The following is a 21,910-nucleotide window of genomic DNA, read 5'->3' on the forward strand; positions in this document are numbered from 1 at the left end:
GGCCACTGTTTTATTTGATTCTATCTTTGTGGAAGGGAACAACGTGGATGAGAGAAAACCTCAACAGCAGAGTGGAGGTGAGGGTGAGATCAAGGGGAGGGAGAGAAGGATACATGGGGTTGAACAAGCTAGCTGCACACAAGCTGAATGAAACATGGCAAGAAGAGGAAGGGGAGTGGGGATGAAACAGAAAAGCAAAAACCAACCGAAGAACTAACAAACAGAAACAGGTGAGGTAGAGGGAGGAAAAAATCACAATAACCTGGAAAAAAAGAATGCTTGGGAATGGGGGTAATTTTGGGGTAGAAAAGATGAGTATGGATTGGGGAAGAATGGAAGCTGAGGTACTGGTGAACAACTGTCCTGAAGTTCTGGAGAGAAGAAAGGGACTGGACAGACTGGGGAAGTTGGTTCCACAGGTGAGAGAAAAGAGGAACAAATGAGTAGGTGAGCAGTGAGTCTGGATTTTTTGGAGTTTAATAAGCGATGATGAGTGTTACTGGCAGACTGTGTGCACCCTGCAGAAACCTGTGAGGGACGGAGGGTGCAAGACTAAACAGGAGGTGGGATTATGCAGAGGTGCCACCAACCTGTTTTTGATGTGAGACTAACAGACCTAGACACTCAGCCTCATCTCATTATCAGAGAAAAGTATGTCATCTATACAAAGGTCTTAATTTTCCAGTGCTTCAGAAAAGCAGTTAAAAATAATTCATTCCCTCTTCTGTGATCGTTTTCATTAAGTGCCTGGAAAATCTGGATTTTGTGTGGACTAATCCCAAAGCCTTCCTTCAGTATTCGTCTCACTAATGTGCGACCAATTCCTGCTTCAGCCGAGAGTCGTCTTATTGATTTGTGTGAATTTCTCTCCATACATTACCGTATCTGTATGAGAGCCAGGTTGACATCAAATCCTTCCTTTTCTCCAACAGCCTGACCTGAGATCATCAGTTGAATTTCAGACCAGGTCATTTACCCTAGATATGCTGATTCTACTCTACAATGGATGGAAGCCCTCCATCTCAGACATGAGATCAGGACTGTCTCTCTGAACACATCTTGAGCATTTAATACAGTATGGCACCCCGCCTTGATCTCCAAACTCTCTGCTTATGGCATCTAAGGCCGCCACCTCTCATGGATCACTGGCTTCAACCACTGTGTAGTCAATGTGTAGGCTCTTAACAGCATGCTCCCATCTCCACTCATCTTCATTGATTTTTCTGATTCCCTGGAAAATCCTGCCCATCTCTTTGCTGACGATTACGCTATCTGCCGTGTCATTTGTCATCCCTCAGACAGGCAGGCAGCAGCCTCTTTGCTCTCTGCAAACCTTGATAGAATCAGGAACTAGGCCAACATTTGGAAAATGTGTTTTAAACTCTGACCCTTGACCTGAATCTTTAAACCCTGACCATAAACCCATGACCAATCTGAACTTTTGACCTTGAAGTCTATCCCTTAAAGCTTTAATTCGCACCTTGATGGAGTACTGCTCTCCTCTTTGGACTGGCGGCCATACTGCACACGGCACGATACTACATATAGTTTTTGACCTCATCTGTCAATGATGAAGAACCACATCATTTTTTTAAATTCTAGTACCCGGATTACTACCAAGTGATTCTTCACTCCTCTTTGCACTGGCGGCCATACTGACCTGGTCCCCTGACTTGTCACCGCTGGATTATTTTTATTGGGACTAGTGAAAGAGTGTTCCAGTTGACACCAACCACATTTGCTGATTTGAAAGATGCAGTTATTCAGATTATCTCGGGAGTTATACAAGACACCCGGGCCTTCAGGAAGTGATGCATAACCTGTTGCTGTGTACAGTATAAGAAAATGTATATAATAGAGGGAAGGTTGTTGCGGCATCATTTTGGCTTTGATTCTCTAATGAGTAAATATGATTGTGCTCTGGTTTATTGGGGGATTTCCGGTACCGTGTTAGCCGGAATAAGAACGAGTGGGTCGGAGAGTGGCGGTTTGAATAAAGAGAATTAACCCAGAATCTGACCCACTAGTCCTTCATCCGATTCACCCAGTACCGGAAATCCCCCGACAAACCAGAGCTCAAGCATATTTGCATATTATATAATCAAAGGCAAAAGGATACCGCTATGAGGTCATATAGAGAATTTTGTTCAAGGATTGAAACTTGAGGATTGGACAAATATTCCACGTAAAACAACTCCTTTAATATATGTTGCGTGTCGAGTTATGATTTTTTTTTTTTCATTTACCTTTTTAGCCGCGTCGCAGACGCTGCTCATAGAGTGCCCTCTGCTGTTGTTGTTGTTGTTCTTCTTGTTCTTCTTGTTCTTGCAGAGAAGACAAAACCTCAAAGCTCCACCCATTCTGGGAACCATAGCTCCACCCATTCTGGGAGAGGCTTCATATAAACAAATATCCACCATTTTATTAACTCGCATAGCTTTGAGGCCTGTTTGGTAGGCCCGTGGTGTCTTCCTCTCTCACACAGTTTTATTTCAAATCAAATTCGATATATCATTTCATTTTTCACAGTCGCTAACATCGTTTTAGACTCGGTTGAAAAAAAACAGGAAGAAAATCCGATGAAAGTTGCCCTTTATAGAACGAAATGAATTCTCAAAGGCCTGTAACTTCAAGTCCATTGAGATATATATTTTTTAAATCGCAGCATGGGCAGTCATACACCGCCCGAAATAAGAGACGGGAAAATGCCGAGATATATATATTTTGTTTAAATCGCGGCATGGTCAGTCATACACCGCCCGAAATAACAGACGGGAAAATGCCGAGATATCTATCTATAATTCCAGTAATCTCTGTATGTCTGTATGTCTGTGTGTCTGTGACCACTGTTTCTCGACAACCACGGGTCCGATATACTTGAAACTTGCCAGGTATATTGCTGGGGACCCGAGGATGTGCCTTTTCAAGGTTTCATATTAATCGGACAAGTAGTTACCGAGCTATGTCCAAAAAACGATTCAACCAATCAGAGAGCAGCGAGTTATCACGTGTGCCGAACGTGGCGAACAGACTCTGCCTCGGACGGCACATTTGAGAGCGTATTCATTTATTTCACTTTGGCAAACTATGTTGGCGTTAAACTATGTTTTAAAACTAATTAAAACTAATTTGCGATTCTTTCGCTTTCCTGCGCGTTTGTGCACGCTATGGCGATTTCTTTACCAAACTCCGCAAGCCGTTCGCTTTGGACCAAACCATTTCATGTAAATAGAGGGGGGGGATTGTCACCGTACTCGCAAGCCGTTCGCTTTGGACCAAACCATTTCATGTAAATAGAGGGGGGGGGGGGGGGGATTGTCACCGTACTCGCAAGCCGTTCGCTTTGGACCAAACCATTTCATGTAAATAGAGGGGGGGGATTGTCACCGTACTCGCAAGCCGTTCGCTTTGGCTTTGCGAATGGACCAAACCATTTCATGTAAATAGAGGGGGGGGATATAATTTTAGATATATATATAGTACGGGCACGCCCTAGTATTAAAAATTCGTCTATTTGATGACAATCGTCACGATGAAATATTTAATTTATACGTCGTCACAATAATGTGGAGAGAGGATAGCTTCGTTCACGTGTCGCCACATACAGGGAAATTGCCGAGATATATATTTTTAAAATCGCGGCATGGTCAGTCATACACCGCCTGAAATAACAGACGGGAAAATGCCGAGATATATTAAAAATTCGTCGCCACACACGGGAAATTGCCGAGATATATTTTCACTTTGCACAAAAATAACATCAAGTAATCGAATCAATAGGAATGTCCTGTGCCTATAACATCGACGTTATAGGCACAGCTGCATCTAGGCATTGTGTAACATCGACGCAGCTTTTGTTTTAATTAAAACTTTTTGTACTTGTTTATGATCGAACTGCATATGTGTTCAAAACAATGATGCATATTGTTTTATTACCTCCACCGCCGAAAGTGGACGGAGGTTACGTTTTCACCCCTGTCTGTCTGTCTGTTTTTCTGTGAGCTGGATATCTCAAAGTTGTTTACAGATTTGGATGAAACTTGGTCGACTGGTTTGGTGTGTGACAAGGGCAAATTGATTGGATTTTGATGAAGGTCTTGGCTCGATACTATAATTTTACGTGATTCTTCACCATTAAGAGATGATGTCTCAAGAACTTGTGACAAACTATGTGGATGAGTTAGGTTGGTGACAAGAACAAGTCAATTGTATTTTGATTCAGGTCCGGATGCAGATCCGGCCTTTCGGTGGGATACAACATTCAAACGATTTAGCCTGGTGGAGGTATTCTCTCTACAGTGTGCCCTTCTCATCACATTCTGCTGTTATTTAAACTATTTGTTTAACTTCAACTATTGGGCATCCTTCTCGGCTGTACCAAAACAAAACGTGTACATTGGTTTTGTACATAGATTTATTTTGTTGCAAAGTTGAGGAAAATAAAAAAAATTTTATTGATAAAGACTATGCGGTCAACAAGAAGGCCCACAGAATAGCTTTAAATTGTCACCACACGTGGTGTTTCCTTGGAATAGATTTTTCACATGTTGAACCATTTTCTTTTCCTTTCCTCAACAATTTTTTCTTCTTTTCTCTGCTTTGTTCTTTTTGTATTACTCACGATTAAGTTGGTTTCCTCTTTTTTGATCTCGCAGGAAGGAACTGGCCCCAGGGGCAGCAGGGGAGCTCGAGTCGTGTGGGTCTGTGATGGGGAATTCCTACTTGTCTCTGGTTTTGACAGGTGATGTATGGTTCCTCACCTGTGAAACAAAATATTAGCTTGCTTTCGGACGAGCAGAAGACCATGGTAAAAATACCACGACAGAAAAAAATAGTAAATCTATAATAATGAAAGGGTGTGTGTGTGTGTGTGTGTGTGTGTGTGTGTGTGTGTGTGTGTGTGTGTGTGTGTGTGTGTGTGTGTGTGTGTGTGTGTGTGGTGTGTGTGTGTGGTGTGTGTATGTGTGCGTGCGTGCACGCACGCGTTGGTCTCCTCCATTACTCGTAAACCATGAAACATAGCGGACCCAAACTTTGCATGCACACTTATCGGCCTCCAAGGGATTGCATGAATGAAAACTGGGTGTTTGGTGTGTTTTTAAAAATAATTTACGCCAACAGGCTTACCACATTCAAGTCGCTCTGCTTGGGGGTCTTAATTCTGCCATTTTGTCCGCTCAATTCAAGTATGCTTTGCCTCAGAATAGGTCACTTTCTGTACAATAAAGCTTCATATATACAGTACGAATGGTAATATTGCTGATCTATATACCTATGAATTGCAGGATTCCTGTATACAGCACAATGCTGATAAATGCCAGTGTCCATGATTTTTTCTCTGTCTCTCTTCACCTGAACCTAATTTCAAAATTTGAACTCCGGAATTGACCTCAGTAACTGTTCAAACAAAAACAAAAGTGTTCATTTGTCTAATTTGGACATTGTTTGGCACGCTAGGGATCTCGACAGTATTGTGGGGAGTGCTTAAGTTAGGCTGCTTGGTGAGCGCTCCACAAGCAGCTTGGTAATCGAACATCCCACTAGATGGGACACCCCTGCTCCTTCCTCTTAAAATGGTTGTGGTTTAGGTATGCTATTAGCCAAGTGATTAATAAATTAATTATTTCACGATTATTATTTATTTATTTTAGTTATTAATCACTTTTTTATTTTCTTTCTCATCTGCGCAATATCTCTGAAGCTTAAATAAAAGAAAAGATTAAAAAGAGTTTAACAACTTATTGATTTATTCAAATTATTCGACCGGGTAAATCTCAGTTCCAAATGTTGCACTTTCTACAATTCATATGCGTGAAGATGCAATCTCTTGCGTACACCTTTGTTTTGAATATTATTTTCCCATAGGTTTGGATTAATTTGGCGACTTTTACTTAATTATTGTTCCTCTCCAAGGAGCATTTCCATGTTTCGGGGGGGGGGGGGGGCGGCGGTGGTGGGTGGGGGTAGGGGTAGGAGACAGACGCAGACACACGGACACACACAGACAGGCAGCATGAGCCTATTATATAAATAATTTTATATATATATATATATATATATATATATATATGAAGAGTTCAGATGCAAAAACAGATATATCCATTTTTGCTGAAATGAGAAAATCAAGATTTTCTGCTGTGCATTCCAGGTGAAACCCATCAAAATGACATGGGCTGTATCTTAAAATACGTGGACGCGATCGGGTTTTGGGAGAAAATGATTTGCCTACTGAAACGGAGGTATTGAAACATATACTTCGGTAAACATAGTTCAGTTTCATCAAAAATGGCGTTTATCGGTTTTTGCGCCTGAACTCTTCATATATATATATATATATATATATATATATATATATATATATATATATTATATATATATATATATATATATATATAGTGGAACCTTGATTACGAGTTTAATTCGTTCTGTGACCGAGCTCGTAACTCAATTTGCTCGTTTCTAAAATCAAATTTCCCCATTAAATGCATTGAAATGCTATTAATCCGTTCCAGCCCGCCAAAAACCACACCAATTTTTTTTTAATATGCAGTATATATAAAAAATATCTCGCGCTTTATATTTCACCTGTATGCAGCATACAAGTTGGCAGGATGGCCTGGACTGGAGGTACGCACACTTGACTCTAAACTGTCCAGCTGGGTTTGAATCCCGACCCAGCTATAACCTGTCATGTCGGTGTTTCACAGGCAGGGTGATTCATCAATGTGTGTACCGCTAAACTGGGCGCCCCGTTTGCGTCCCATTAGTTGTTGGATGTTAAGAATCTCACCGTGTCTTCCACAAAGAGAAGGCGAGCTATCGCCGGCACTCTGAACAAGTTGTGGCCTGGCATGCTCTTCTCCTCTGCCGTTATATACGTCCTCCTCGGCATCTTTTTCCAGAAGAGCCCTGTCTCGTCACAGTTGAAGATTTGCTGGGGGATGTATCGTTCGGCTTCTATCAGTTCGGCAAAAGTTATAATAAAATCTTCAGCTGCCTTCACATCTGCCTCACCAAGTCGACAACACGCACACCTCGCTCATGTTTTTCGACGATTGCGTGTTTTATATCCAAGCACATCATCCTCTTCTTCTTCTCAGTACTGCCCTTGGCACTCAATTACTTAGGACCCATGGTTTAAACTAAGAAATTTTCCAAAATAACCAACATGCAAAAACAAAACAGCAGCGATATACGCAGATATGCTTGCACGGCAAGATAACCACGTGACCGGAAACCCACCTGGTGGCGGCTGGCGTAAGCTCCAAAATAACCAACATGCAAAAACAAAACAGCAGCGATATACGGCAGATATGCTTGCACGGCAAGATAACCACGTGACCGAACCCACCTGGTGGCGGCTGGCGTAAGCTCCAAAATAACCAACATGCAAAAACAAAACAGCAGCGATATACGGCAGATATGCTTGCACGGCAAGATAACCACATGACCGGAACCCACCTGGTGGCGGCTGGCGTAAGCTCGTAACTCAGATCTCGGCTCGCATCTCAAAGCAATAAACCGCCCGAGCGACGGCTCGTATCTCGAAAACTCGTAAGTTGGTGCACTCGTAAGTCAAGGTTCCACTGTATATATATATATATATATTGTTGTGGTATTGGAATAAAGGATAATTCCCCCTCGTAGGTAGACGCACCACAACATGAAGCTTCACGATAGTTCAGTTATTTCTTAGTGAATGTAAGCGTAGTCCTTTCCTGTGTTTAGTTTTGCGTTGAGCAGGCCCGTGAGTAGGGCGGTTCTTTTGGCGATAGCATGCCACGTGGCAGGCCTGAACAAGTCTGGCGAGGCCGAAGGGAGGCGCTGCAGGAGGGAGCGGTCGGTAAGCACGAGCCGCCAATCAGGGCTCGAGGGGAGTGGCTAACCACGACGATGACAGGTGGGGTTCTGGAACATTCGAGTAGGGCCAGGGCGGAGCCATATAACCCTGCTCCTCCCCCCCTCCCCCCCCCCCCCCACCTCAGATCTCAGTCAGAGTCGTGTGCAGGTCAGTCAGAGCCGGAGAGTATCGTGAGTTTAAGTGCTGAGTTACAGTTCCCTGTGAGACGAGAGTTCCCTGTGAGAGTGAGTGGAGTTGAGTTGAGCTTGAGAACGCGCCGCAGAACGAGTGCATTGGATTGCCGGTGATCGAGATTGTACACAAACTTTCCCCAAGCCCTGTGCCCGGCGCTCTGCGCTGCATTAATCGCGCGCTCGAGAGGACGACCTGTGCCGGGCCACAGACGCGCGATCTCCTCCTGCCTGCCTTCACCTGCATACGTGCCGTGACCGCCAGAGAGCCACGCCGGGCGAGCTGCCCCGGAGCGACCGACGGCAAAGCGCGTTTGGTGCGCGAACCTCCTCTCTTCTTCTCCCCATGTGCGTGAGTGGGCCCTGTCTCTGGGGATAAGTTAAGATCGATTAAGCTTCTGCTCTTTGTCCCCTTTCCTTCATCCTGATCATTGTAAATAATAATAATTGTGTTCTTCCTCTGATTTGACCGTTTCCGTCCCTTCCATTGATTGGCCTCGCATGGTACGACTAGAACCGCTCGAATCGGGTTCCATAAAAGCAACGGCACGAGTCACGTGATACGCATACCGCTCGGCGTACTCGATTATGCGTGGCTTGTGCGAGGTCCGGTCCCCGCTTTCGTGGCAGTGTGGGTTAAAGGTACGTGCGACGTTGACCCGATACCCTTTTTCACGTTTGCTCCGGAAGTGGCGATTCAGCCTCGTGGACCCGAAGACCCAGGGGGAAAAAAGGGGTTTAATCCCGCCTTTGTAACGGGAACGGGCTTCGGTAGATCCGCAACAATATATATATATATATACAGACTTGGCATTTAATATGGAATTTTTTTTCTTTCTTGACTTGGATTTACTTTCTTAACTCAGTATATCAATCTGGTGAGTTTCTTTTACACTTTGGTGATTTATTTGTTAAAAGAACCATGTCACTGATTGTCTGTCGCAGCAAGAAGTCAACAACAGGATTATATCACAGGTGGCGTGGCAAAATGTACGGACAGGTGCATTTGATGATTGGCTTCACAGTCGGGTATACAAGGGTTGTTGCGTTCTGTATTAGTGGAAAACAACTGCTGCACGTCTCCAAAAGATATTGCCGCTTCCTCTGGAGATGGTCCGTCAACTCGACAATGCTGTTTGTCATGGAGTGGTGGCTTTACGAAATTACGGCATGAAACAACGTGCTATTGCTCGGCAATATGGCATCACTCAAGGTCAGGTGTCAAAGATCCTGAAACGAAATGCTCAGAGGGGTGTCCCTACTCCAATACCGAGGCCAGGATGTCCCCGCAGAACCACAAGGAGGGATGATCGCCAGCTGCACCGGTTAGTCCGCAATGGCCGTACCAAGTCAGCTAATCGGCTTAGGGCTGAGTGGCAGCAACTGACAAATGTGCCTGTATCCAGAAGGCGAGTCAACCAACGACTGGTTCAAGCAGGCTATCGTGCCAGGCGTCCCCTGAGAAAGCCACGCCTGACCAGACAACACCGCCAGTGCCGATTGCAGTGGGCCAGAGAGCACCGTCAATGGCAGCCAGGACACTGGAATCACGTGATCTTCAGTGACGAGTCTAGGTTTCTGGTCTATCGTCAAGATGGCCGCATCCGAGTGCGCAGACAAGTGCATGAAGCCTACAACAAAGATTGTATAGTGCCAAGAGTCCAAGCTGGAGGTGGTGGGGTGACCGTTTGGGCTGCTTTTCATGCAGGGGGCAAAACTCACCTGGTTGTTCTGAATGGAAACCTGAACCAGTTCAAGTACAGGGCCTTTCTGGAAGAAACATTGCTTCCATTTGCTCGTGCAGCCTTTCGAGGAAACTTTGTCTTCCAAGATGACAATGCACGGCCTCATCGTGCTCGCATGATCCAACACTTTCTTGCTGACCGTGGTGTAGAGCATATAGAGTGGCCTGCCATGTCCCCGGATATGAATCCGATAGAGAACTTGTGGGCAGAATTAAAGCGTCAAATCGACCACTTGGACCAGCAGCCGACCTCTGCGCGTGAATTGCAGCAGGCTATTGTCACTGCGTGGCAAGCGATTCCTGTCCAAACCTTTGCAAATCTCGTTAACAGCATGCCTCAACGTGTATGTGCTCTCCTGAATGCTCGTGGGGGTTACACGAAGTACTGAACTGTAATTTTACTGTCCGTAATCCCAGTCGTAATATAACGTTTGTTTTTGTTAAAAAAAAATTTGGCTAATGTGCAAAATAAAGAGATACTTCTGGAAAACGTACAGAAGTTTAACACAGTATTGTCCATGAATTGAGTTCGATATCAGTTTACATCACTTTCAAGGATCAATTTATTTGTTTCGAAATGTCAAATGTGGTTTTTGTTTCTTTTAATGGTCACATTAACAAAATCTAGAATAATTTCAACATAATTCCAATGAACTTTTGGTTCTAAGACATCTTGAAAAATAAGTTCACCCCCACAAAAATCCCCACAAAAATAATATATCCATATTAAATGCCAAGTCTGTGTATATATATATATATATATATATATATATATATATATATATATATATATATTGTGTGTGTGTGTGTGTGTGTGTGTGTGTGTGTGTGTGTGTGTGTGTGTGTGTGTGTGTGTGTGTGTGTGTGTGTGTGTGTGTGTATACACACGAGTATGTATGTATGTTTATATACAGTGCATTCAGAAACTATTCAGACCCCTTCACTTTTTTCACATTTTGTTATGTTGCAGCCTTATGCTGAAAACGTTTAAATTCATTTTTCCCTCATCAATCTACACTCAATACCCCATAATGACAAAGAGAAAACAGGATTTTAGAAAGTTTTGCAAATTTATTAAAAAGAAAAAACTGAAATATCACATTGACAAAAGTATTCAGACCCTTAACTCAGTACTTAGTTGAAGCACCTTTGGCAGCGATTAGAGCCTCGAGTCTTCTTCGGGTATGACACGACAAGCTTTACACACCTGGATTTGGGGATTTTCTGCCATTCTTCTCTGCAGATCCTCTCAAGCTCTGTCAGGTTGGATGGGGACTGTCGGTGGACAGCCATTTTCAGGTCTCTCCGGAGATGTTCGATTGGGTTCAAGACAGCGCTCTGGCTGGGCCACTCAAGGACCTTCACAGAGTTGTCCCTAAGCCACTCCTGCGTTGTCTTGGCTGTGTGCTTTGGGTCATTGTCCTGTTGGAAGGTGAACCTTCGGCCCAGTCTGAGGTCCTGAGCACTCTGTTTCAGGTTTTCATTAAGGATATCTCTGTACTTTGCTCCGTTCATTGTTCCCTCAACCCTGACCAGCCCCCCAGTCCCTGCTGCTGAAAAACACCCCCACAGCATGATGCTGCCACCACCATGCTTCACCGTTGGGATGGTATTGGGCAGGTGATGAGCGGTGCCTGGTTTCCTCCAGACATTACGCTTAGAATTGAGGCCAAACAGTTCAATCTTGGTTTCATCAGACCACAGAATCTTGTTTCTCACAGTCTGAGAGTCCTTTAGGTGCTTTTTTGCAAACTCCAAGCGGGCTTTCATGTGTCTTTCACTGAGGAGAGGCTTATGTCTGGCCACTCTGCCATAAAGCCCAGATCGGTGGAGTGTTGCAGTGATGGTTGTCCTTCTGGAAGTTTCTCCCATCTCTACACAGGACCTCTGGAGCTGAGCCAGAGTGACCATCGGGTTCTTGGTCACCTCTCTTACCAAGGCCCTTCTCCCCCGATATCCTCAGTTTGGCCGGGTGGCCAGCTCTTGGGAGAGTCCTGGTTGTTCTAAACTTCTTCCATTTAAGAATTATGGAGGCCACTGTGCTCTTGGGAACCTTCAATGCAGCAGAATTTTTTTTTGTCGGCTTCCCCAGATCTGTGCCTCGACACAATCCTATCTCTGAGCTCTGCAGGCAGTTCCTTCGACATCATGGCTTGGGTTTTGCTCTGATATGCATTGTCAGCTGTGAGACCTTATATAGACAGGTGTGTGCATTTCCAAATAATGTCCAATCAATTGAATTTACCACAGGTGGACTCCAATCAAGGTGTAGAAACATCTCAAAGATGATCAAGAGAAATGGGAGGCACCTGAGCTAAACTTCAAGTGTCATAGCAAAGGGTATGAATACTTATGTAAATGTGATATTTCAGTTTTTTTCTTTTTAATAAATTTGCAAATCTTTCTAAAATCCTGTTTTCTTTTTCTCATTATTGGGTATTGAGTGTAGATTGATGAGGAAAAAAATGAATTTAAACGATTTCGGCATAAGGCTGCAACATAATAAGGCGCGTCAAAAATGACGGGTTGGAACAGTTTTTGACGGTACAGCCGTGTGAGCATGTCAGAGTCTAAAGTGTGGGCCTAGTGTCAAGAGTGCATATATCTTCTTTATTTATTAGACATCCTATGAACACTCGTTTTACTCTGTGCACATTGCACACCATGTGCAGCAAATTTCACCTCCCTGTGCCTTGTATTTATTGTGATTTAAAAAATACCGCTTCTGTACACCAACCTTGAGGCTCAGTTTGCAAGCCACCGTCTACAATTCCAATGTAAGAGGCATAATTACTCTTCTTTTGGGTCTTTTGAATCCTTGGGGTATTTTGTGTTCTCTTGGTCATTTGGGCCATTGGGGTCTTTTGGGTCTTCTGGGTCTTTTGGGTCTTCAACATCTTTTGGGTCTTCTTGTTCATCTGCATCTTTTGGGTCCTCTAGGTCTTTTGAGTCATTTCGATTTGACTATTTTAGGTCCTCGATCTGGATCGTTGTGGTATTTAAGGGTCTTTGGGGTATTTTGGGTTTTACGGGTAATTTGGGTCTTTGGGGTCCACCTGGTCTTCGGGGTCTTTTGAATTGTTTGGGTATTTGGGGTTTTTCGGATATTTAAGGGTCTTTGGGGTATTTGGGTCTTCGGTGTCTTTTTTTTTTTTTTTTTTTTTTTTTTTTTGTATACAAGATCGAGGCTCGTGAAAGAGCGAACATTAATCACACAGAAAGACAAACCGACACATAAAACATATAACATCGGGAGCGGTAGACAAGATGGGGAGAGAGGGGGAAGGACACAAACACAACATTTGAGAGCAGGGACCGAGAGACATGGAGACATCGAGAGATCTGAGAGAGGGCGAGGGCTTTGGGGGGGGGGGCATGGGAAGGGGGCGGTGGGAGAGGTATAAAACATATGGACACTGCCAGGACTTCCAGGAAAGAAGTTGGAATTTCAAACAAGGTGGATCTGGGGTGAATTAGCGGGGGTAGAAAAGATCAAGGTTTTGGATGGGGGAAGATAAGAGATGGTGGTGAACAGCTGTTTTAAAGACCTGGAGGGAGGAGTGGGATTGAAGGGAGTGAGGGAGTTTGTTCCAGAGGCGGGAGAAAAGAGGAATGAAAGAGTGAAGGTGAGTAGAGAGCCGAGATTTCGGCAGTTTAACCATCAGAGGGTTGCTGGCAGATCTTGTACGACCTGTAGGAATATTTGGGGGACAGAGCACAGAGAGAGCTGGGGGTGCAAGGCCGGAGAGGAGTCGGTAGAAGACAGAAAGACCACCTACCTGCCTGCGGTGAGTGAGTGAAAGGCCCTCAGAGATAGCTTCATCGCGGGAGATTCCAATAATTCTGAAAGCTTTGGTTTCAACAGCGTGAAGCCGAGCTAGGTGTGAGGCAGGAGCACCGGCCCGGCCCATAGGGGAGAACAGTATTCCATTGAGCTGCGGATGAAAGCCTTGTATGTGGTGAGGAGCTCAGGTGTGCCGAGGAAGGATTTCGCACGACGGAGGATGCCCAGTCGGCGACTGGCTTTGGAGGCCAGCTTGGAAATGTGGTTTTCCCAAGAAAGATCATGGCAGATAGTGAGACCCAAAATCTTGAGCGACAGAACTTCTTGGAGAGGATTGTTGAGAAAGTAGATGGGAGGGTTGTCCAGTCGATCTTTTCAGAGAGACATAGTAAGAGTGTGAGATTTGTCAGGATTGAAACACATGTTCCACTTGTTTGACCAGTCTGTGATTTTGTCCAGGTCTTCAGAGAGTGAGGAGGCAGCAGACTGCCGATCTGAGGGAAGAGGAATGGAGCGGCAGAGAGTGGAGTCATCAGCAAAGAGATAGAGAGGATTTTCGAGAGAGTCAGAGAGATCATTGATGAAGACCAGAAAAAGCACGGGGCCCAGAACACTGCCTTGGGGAACTCCAGCCTGAACAGGAAGAGGAGATGAGAGAAACCCATTCAGGGCCACACGTTGACGACGACTAGAGAGGAAGTCCGCCAGCCATGCGTGGAGATTTCCATGGATACCAAAGGAGGAGAGTTTGGTGAGCAGAGCGGGGTGCCAGACCGTGTCGAAGGCACGTGATATGTCGAGGGAGACAGCTCTAATTTCCTGTTTGGCATTGAGGACCTCCATCCATTGTTGAGACAGCAGAAGCAGCATGTCCAGAGTAGAGTGACCTGGTCTGAAACCAAATTGATGATCAGAGATCAAGCCATTGGAGAAGAGGAAAGATTTCATATCCGAAGCAATGATGGATTCCATGACTTTGCTGATAATTGGGAGAAGGCTGATTGGTCTGTAGTTGCTAGGGTCTGTTTTTGCACCTTTTTTGTGCAAAGCGGTGATGTTGGCTGATTTCCAAGCAGATGGCAGTTGACCTTGAGCAAAAGAGAGGGTGAAGAGAATAGAGAGAGGGTGAGATAGAGCAGCAGAGCAGGATTTTAGGACCCGTGGGCTGATGCCGTCGGGTCCAGTTGCAGAATCAGAGTCGAGGGTTGACAGAAACTTTTCCACCTTGTCAGGAGGAAAGGACACGGAGTCCAGGAGCAGCAGGGTACGACTGGGTATGGTGGGTACAGAGAGGGATGGGTTTGGGACACAAGATTTAGAGGCAAACACAGAGTTGAGGCATTCAGCTTTTTCACGTGCGGAGTCAGCTGTGTAGCCGTTTGAGGTAAGGGAGGGGGATGGAGGGGGAACAAACACCAGAAACGGATTTGACCAGACGCCACCAGGATTTGGAAGAGGGAGACAGATAAGAGAGTTCGGTCTTGAGAACGGAGAGATATTGTTTCCTGGCTCTCCTGAGGGTGGACACACACTTGTTTCGGGCTTTGTGAAAGGAAATGAGATTTCCTTCCGTTGGATTTGCTTTCCAGGAGACGAAGGCAAGTTGTTTCTGGGCAACAGCCTCACCACAAGATTCCGTGTACCATGGACGGGAGGAAGGGTATGACAACTGAAGACGAGATGGGATAAAACTGTGCATGAGAGAGAGCAATTTACTTTGGAAGAATTCCCAGGATGAGTTGATGTCAGAGGTGGTAGAGATGGGAGACCAGTCCAGATGATTGATGGCTGCTTGAAGACCGTGCCAGTTGGCCTGAGTGAAATGCCAGACTCGTCGACGCTGAGCAGGCTCCCTGAGGATGGTCAGAGAGATGTCCACTTTAACAAGGACATGATCAGATGATCCGATCGGAGCAGAAGAAGAGCAGCAGACATTTTCAGGGAAGTTAGTCATAACCAAGTCCAGAAGAGAAGATGTTCCGTTGACTGAGATCCGGGTCGGGAAATTGACACATTGTGTCAGTCCCAGTGAGTCGCAGAAGTCCTTTGCTGAGGAGCCATGGCTGGTGAGAGAGGTACCCACACCCAGCCAACTGGCATGATGACAGTTGAAATCACCACATATGAGGAAGAGAGAGTTGGGATGAGTAGATAGAAGTTGGTCCATATCATCAGACAGCGAGATGTAGATGGAGTCATCACTGTTTGGTGGACGGTACAACACACATATGAACAAGAGGTGGGAGCGAAGGGGAAGCCGTAGCCAGAGGTATTCCTGGGGGTGAGGTGGAGAGAGTGCAGTGCAGGGCGAGTGAGGAAGAGAGTTTTTGATAAAGATAGCAACCCCGCCTCCAGGACGAGGCTCAGGTCTATCACACCGGAGGAGGGAGTAGCCCGGGAGAGATACTATGGAATCAGAGACATCATAAAGGAGGAAAGTTTCTGTTAAGCAGATCACGTCTGGTTTGACAGAAGCAACCTGTATGGAGAGATCAGTTAAGTTTGAACGAAGGCCCCGGATGTTTGAGGTCCATACCGTTAATGAAGAGGAAGGGGGAGCATCAGATACAGAACAGGGGTGAGGAGGGGTGGGGTAAGATGTGGAAGAGGTGGAAGAGGTAGGGAGAGCTGTTGAAGGTGTGTCAGAGATTTCAGAATAGCTCGGAGAAAGGGAAGGATGGGGCGGACAAAAGGTTTGATGGTGATTGGGTGAGCCACAATGAGGTGTTATTTGAGGAGGGGGAAGAGCGAGGCAGAAGGTTGGGGGAGATGGAGGTGAGAGTTTGAAGGGGGAAGAAGCGGAGAGGACGCTTTGAGGAGGGGGAGTGAGAGGGGGGAAATTGAGAAGCAATGAGGATGGGGAGATTTGAAGGGGAGGGGTGAGGGGGGAGTTTGGGAGGGAAGGGACAAGGGGAGGGATTTGAAAGGGATGGGATATGGGGGAGATTTGGAGGGGAGGGGTGAGGCAGGAGTCTAGGAGGGGAGGGGCGAGGGGGCGTCTTGGCGGGGAGGGGTGAGGGGGTAGTTTAGGAGGGAGGGGGCAAGGGGGGAGATTTGAAAGGGATGGGTGATGGGGAAGATTTGGAGGGGAGGGGTGATGGGGAAGATTTGGAGGGGAGGGGTTATGGGGAAGATTTGGAGGGGAGGGGTGAGATTGGATTTTTGAAAGTGTACGATTTATGGGAAACGAACATTTATTGCAAAATGAGTTTCTTGTGACCTTCGAGTTAAAAATACGTTTAAGGATGCTGGATGGAGGATGGAGTGCAGGAGAGTTTAGGGAATGTAGAAAAAAGGCACTATAGGAGATGGATATTTTTTTTGGGATGAATTGATTTGGTGAGCAAGTCGAAAGCAGCCTTTTAAAGAAGAAGAAGAAAAAGGTGTTATAAAATATGACGGAATACATAACTTGAGGGGAAAGTGTAAACATTGAAGGTTAATGAGTGAAAACTATCTGGGGAAATGGGGGAGAAACACGTGGTCGAAGTACGAACGAACGAATAAGAATGAATAAACGAATGAGAACAGAGAAGGAAATTTTTTTTTTTTTTTTTTTTTTTTTAAGAGTTGAGATTTACACAAGGAAGTAGGCTATGGGTGAAAAGACTGGGAATACAGAGAACGAAAGTTCTTGGATCTTTGGTCTTTGGGTCTTTAAGGGTCTTTGGGATATTTGGGGTCTTTGGGGTCATTTCAATCCTTTTCAGTAACCAGGATATTTTGGGTCTTTCGGCTCTTTTCAGTCTTTAAGGTTCTTTGGGTCCTTTGAGTCTTCAGGGTCTTTTTGATCTTTTCGGTCTTCGGTATATTTAAAGAGTTTTGGGGTATTTTGGGTATTTTGGGGTATTATGGGTCTTCATGGTCTTTTTGGTCTTTAACAGTCTTCAGGGTCTTTTGACTACATATACAGCATTTGTGGGGGGGTGTGTGTGGTGTGTGGTTGGGGGGGAGGGAGGAGGGGCTTTGACAAGAAAAAATTTACCCGTGCAAAGAGTGCTTTAACCTCAGTGTTGCACAGGTATAAAAGGAAATTGTAATACCCTCTGCCACCAACACAAGGTGGCGCAATACGGTACACATTTACATAGAGAATTTACGCCCCTTTCCTGGTCCCACACACCCCCCGCATGAGGCCGCGGACACATAGTCTATGTTACCCCCTCACACAAAGTTGTATTTGTATTTATACCCCAAGTAAAGTACATAAGCGTTTATAGCTGGAGTACTTGGCGTTGCTCAAGCGAAAAAGAAACATTAACATTTTTGAAATGAGGGCAAATATAATAGCAAAGCAATTACATCCAAATCAGAATCCATCACAAATGTCAAATCATCATTTTACCTTTTCATTTAATATATGCTGCTGAATGTGTAGTTAAGTATGAAGACGTTCATGAAGAAGAAGAAGAAGAAGCCTTAACACCAACTTCGACTGCTTCCGGAATTGTTTGAATTCAAATGTCTGGTAATTGTTTTGTAGTTATCTATGCGAATGTGTACTTGTATATAACTGTCATTAATCAAAAAGTTTTAGGCACTATAGAGCGATTATTTAAAAAAAAAAAAAAAAAAAAACGAACTTAAAAAAAACATTTTTGGGCCTAAAACACTCTCAAGCACTCACTGTTGAACCTCAAAGTTTGACGAAGATCAGTTCAGCCATCTCTGAGAAAAATGGCGACACGCGCAAACCAACGGCTCTCTTGTATAGTTGAAGATATATGTTGTGATTGTGTTTGCAGAGGTGGTGAGCGCCTGGTGTCACTGCACCGAGCTGCTGACTTAGCTGGAGGTGCGTTGGCCTCTATAAATATAGCCACTGCTCCATCGACCCTCATCCCCCATTACGATCCAGACACTGGTGTAGTGTTTCTCACTGGGAAGGTATGTTGCTTGCAATATATATATATATATATACACATAATGAAAGTATCCCTGTTTGCTGTTTGGTTTTGAGATCTGACTTTTCCCTTGTGAAAATAGAGATTGGTCAATTATGTGTAGGTGTGTACTCACCTCGTGCCAACTCTCGCTCTAATTTACAGGGGGATATGCGTGTGTTCGCGTACGAAGTTGTTCCTTGGGCACCATACTTTCTGGAATGTTCGGAATTTTCATCTTCAGAACCTCACAAAGTGGGTACAATAATATGATCCAAAGTACTTTTGGCTGATTCTGATTAATTGACTAGATTCAAACATTAGCTATTGTTCCTTTGTTGGTCAATCCAGATCCTATGGGATAGGCATACAGAAACTGCAGAGCACTTGCTGGATTATTTTTGATAAGATATCGAGGGTAGCAGGAAGGAAAATGTGCTGATAGGATAAAACTGTCATTTAGTGGGATGATGACGGCTAGACAACAGGTAAAAGTTTTTTTTTAAAAGTCTGAAAATGCCTAAAACGTAGAAATATGGTATAAACTTTTACCCATACTGCACCACTGTACACCATACAAGCCGTTTGGGTTAGGATTAGCCAACCCTCCTCATTCCCCTACCCCCACCAACTCCCCTTCCCCATTCAAAGAAGAATCGTAACTTATTACCTCCACCACCGAAGGTGGATGGAGGTTATGTTTCCACCCATCTCTGTCTGTTTGTTTCTGTTTGTGAACAGGATATCTCAAAAAGTTGTAGATGGATTCGGACGAAATTTGACGGAGAGGTTCGGTATGTGACGAGGACAGGATGATTAGATTTTGGTGAAGATCTGGATACGAGAATTTTTCAGTGATTCTTCACCATTAAGTGATAGGGTCAAAAACGACATATAGCATAATATTTCAAAAAGTTTTGGATGACTTGTGAAAAAACCTGGGTGAGTTGGGTAAGTGACAAGAACAAGCCGATTAGATTTTGGTTCAGGTCCACATCTAGATCACCCATATCAGTGGGACACAGACATGAACTGTTCACCCTGGCGGAGGTATGCTCTCCACCGAGTGCCGTTCTAGTAATCTTGTGATTTAATCTCATTCTGATAGAGCATCCTCTGTAATTCAAGTTAACGTGTGTACTTATCGAAGTAGGCCAACTGTATTTGTTTCCAATAACGGAGAAGAGTTCCAAGTCGTTTCTAAAACAATATTTACAGTCAGAGAGTAAGGGGAGGAGAGTTAGGATGGTATTGTAAGGTAAGGGTCATTCACTCAGAGAGTATTAATGCATGGAAAGGTCTCTCTGAAAAGGTGGTGGCAGCAGAAACGGTAGATATATTGAAATTTATATTGGATAGGTACCTACATTTTTAAGTTAGATCGGTACGTTCGATAATTCGTAGCTATATTTGCGTTAGATTGCTATGTTAGCTATTTTATAGTTAGATAGGTCGTTTAAGTTAGATATTTTAAAGTTAGATAGGTAACTGTTGTAGAAATCAAACAACTTTACCAAATAACAACACAAATGAGGAATCAGAGATTGCAGACCCTCACCAGGACATGTGTGGTTTTGTCCAATGGGTCCATAAGGTCCTCAGGGTCTTCAGTGTCTTTTGGATCTTCAGGCTATTTAAGGGTATTCAGGGTATTTAGATCTTTCAGGATCCTCTGGATCTTTTGGGTACTTTTGGGAATATGGAAAATTTTGAGAATTGTGAGAAGTTTTATTTGTCAGAATATGGAGAAGACAAATTTATAATTTTGTCCAAAGGTCAAAGGTCACCCTCATCACTGGTCCTGACCTTTGTGGTCCTGATGATGTCACTCTCATCACTTGTGTGCAGGGATTGTCCTTCCTCCGCAAGGTGGATTGTGAAGTACGAGATGTGGAGTTTGCACGAGCTCTGCGTCTAGGCCAGACCTCAGTGGAACCCATTGCCTTCAGCGTGCCGCGAGTCAAGGTACTTACAGGGGGATTCCTGTAAATAAACCAAAAATATATTTTTTATTGTGTGTGCGTGTTTTTCCCCTCCTTACTTTTTTTTTTTTTTGCTTCTGGTTTGTCCTCGTTTTCTTTTTTTCAGGTTTTTTCAACTTTGCAGCAGAAGGAAGGTGTTTGTTCACTCAATGATATAATTGTGACTAGGTAATGCATAAATGAAAAGTTTGATATTTAGGTCGGGTTGAGCAGTCTCCCGTTTCAAATCTTGTTCTCGGTCACCGCATCCAGATATCTCCAGGTGGTTTCAACGAGTCACTAAGCGACCACGATAGCCCTTCGTCCTGTTAACTTCTTGCTGCCGGCTCCCACGCCCAGAGCCATGTTACGGTAATGGGTGATGTTTCCAGTACAAACGAGTATCATGCTGCCAGTCATGTGACAGATCTTGTTAATTGGCCGAGCGGAACCAAGTCACGTGACCGCGATGTTATCTATGGCCCAATTTCTAAATCATTTGATCACCTCAGCTGCCATGTCACTGACGCAACGTGAGCAGGAAGACTCAGGAGACGAGTGAGTTTTATACATGTATTCAAATTCCAAGCACATATATACAGGACAGTTGCAGCACATATTTATAAGTCAATGCAAGTACATTCCCATAACCCCTACACATACACTTGCGTCCTATGGATGTTGGATAATTACTGTTAACTTCGCACTTTACTTTAGGGCCCACATGCATCTCTCGAAGGAGACAGAGAGACAGAGAGACAGACAGAGAGACACACACACACACACACACACAGAGAGACACAGAGAGAGAGAGAGAGAGAGAGAGAGAGAGAGAGAGAGAGAGAGAGAGAGAGAGAGAGAGAAGAGAAAGAGAAAGAGAAAGAGAAAGAGAAAGAGAAAGAGAAAGAGAAAAGGGAGAAGGGATGGGGGTGAATAGCTCGGACTCCTTCAAACCTCAGTGACAGCTCTACAAAGCTAGTGCAGCTTCTTGGTTATTGGCACAGCCCATAGTTTGCGAAGGGTTTACCTTTCCTCCACTCCCCTCCCTGGGGTGCAGCGCTGGTCTCTTACAGCATGGCTTGTTGCAATTTCAGACAGGCAATGGTCGGCACTGCAGGGCAATCAGTGAGCCAACTGGTGAGTGAGTGAACAGCCAGCGACAGTCCAGGAAAGCGCAATCTGTGTCCGACTCCAAAGTCTGTCTCCAAGTGTCCAAGAGATGTCTCAAATCGAAGTCTGAAAGTGCCAAAGAACTAAGTATACAAAGACATGGTCCATCTCAAAGCTCATGCTCATTGACGTTCATCTCCGCCTGTTCCCAATCTTCATACGGCCCCCGGACCTCATTGGAGAATCCTCCAGAGTGTAAACCATCCCCTCACCCCATGCGATTGCTCCTACTTCGATTGGGTGTGTAGAGTTCTGCATCCAAATTACCCTTTCCCTTGTGGGGCAATGACAATCTGCCGGTTCAACCCATTTTGACATGACTTGTACTTTGGTTAAA

General features: G+C 44.6%; 1 protein-coding gene and 1 long non-coding RNA gene across 3 annotated transcripts in view; one reads left to right on the top strand and one right to left on the bottom strand.

Moving 5' to 3' along the window:
• Window positions 1-21,910, top strand: part of CORO7 (coronin 7) — a 150,054-nt gene that overhangs the window by 119,047 nt on the left and 9,097 nt on the right. The window contains exons 21-24 of the mRNA XM_068126896.2: window positions 4,656-4,741; window positions 18,305-18,446; window positions 18,608-18,697; window positions 20,291-20,407. Coding sequence (XP_067982997.2) covers window positions 4,656-4,741; window positions 18,305-18,446; window positions 18,608-18,697; window positions 20,291-20,407 — 435 coding nt within the window. The remainder of the gene's footprint in view (window positions 1-4,655; window positions 4,742-18,304; window positions 18,447-18,607; window positions 18,698-20,290; window positions 20,408-21,910) is intronic.
• The window catches only part of LOC144894046 (uncharacterized), a 54,955-nt gene continuing 37,726 nt past the window's right edge, over window positions 4,682-21,910 (bottom strand). Inside the window, exon 3 of one of the 2 annotated variants that reach the window (XR_013624742.1) lies at window positions 4,682-4,760. This is a non-coding gene — a long non-coding RNA (uncharacterized LOC144894046). The remainder of the gene's footprint in view (window positions 4,761-21,910) is intronic. The other variant, XR_013624741.1, reaches the window with a different exon arrangement.

This window comes from Myxine glutinosa, chromosome 10, assembly GCF_964187855.1.
Source record: "Myxine glutinosa chromosome 10, kmMyxGlut1.1, whole genome shotgun sequence".
NCBI classification, from domain to species: domain Eukaryota; kingdom Metazoa; phylum Chordata; class Myxini; order Myxiniformes; family Myxinidae; genus Myxine; species Myxine glutinosa.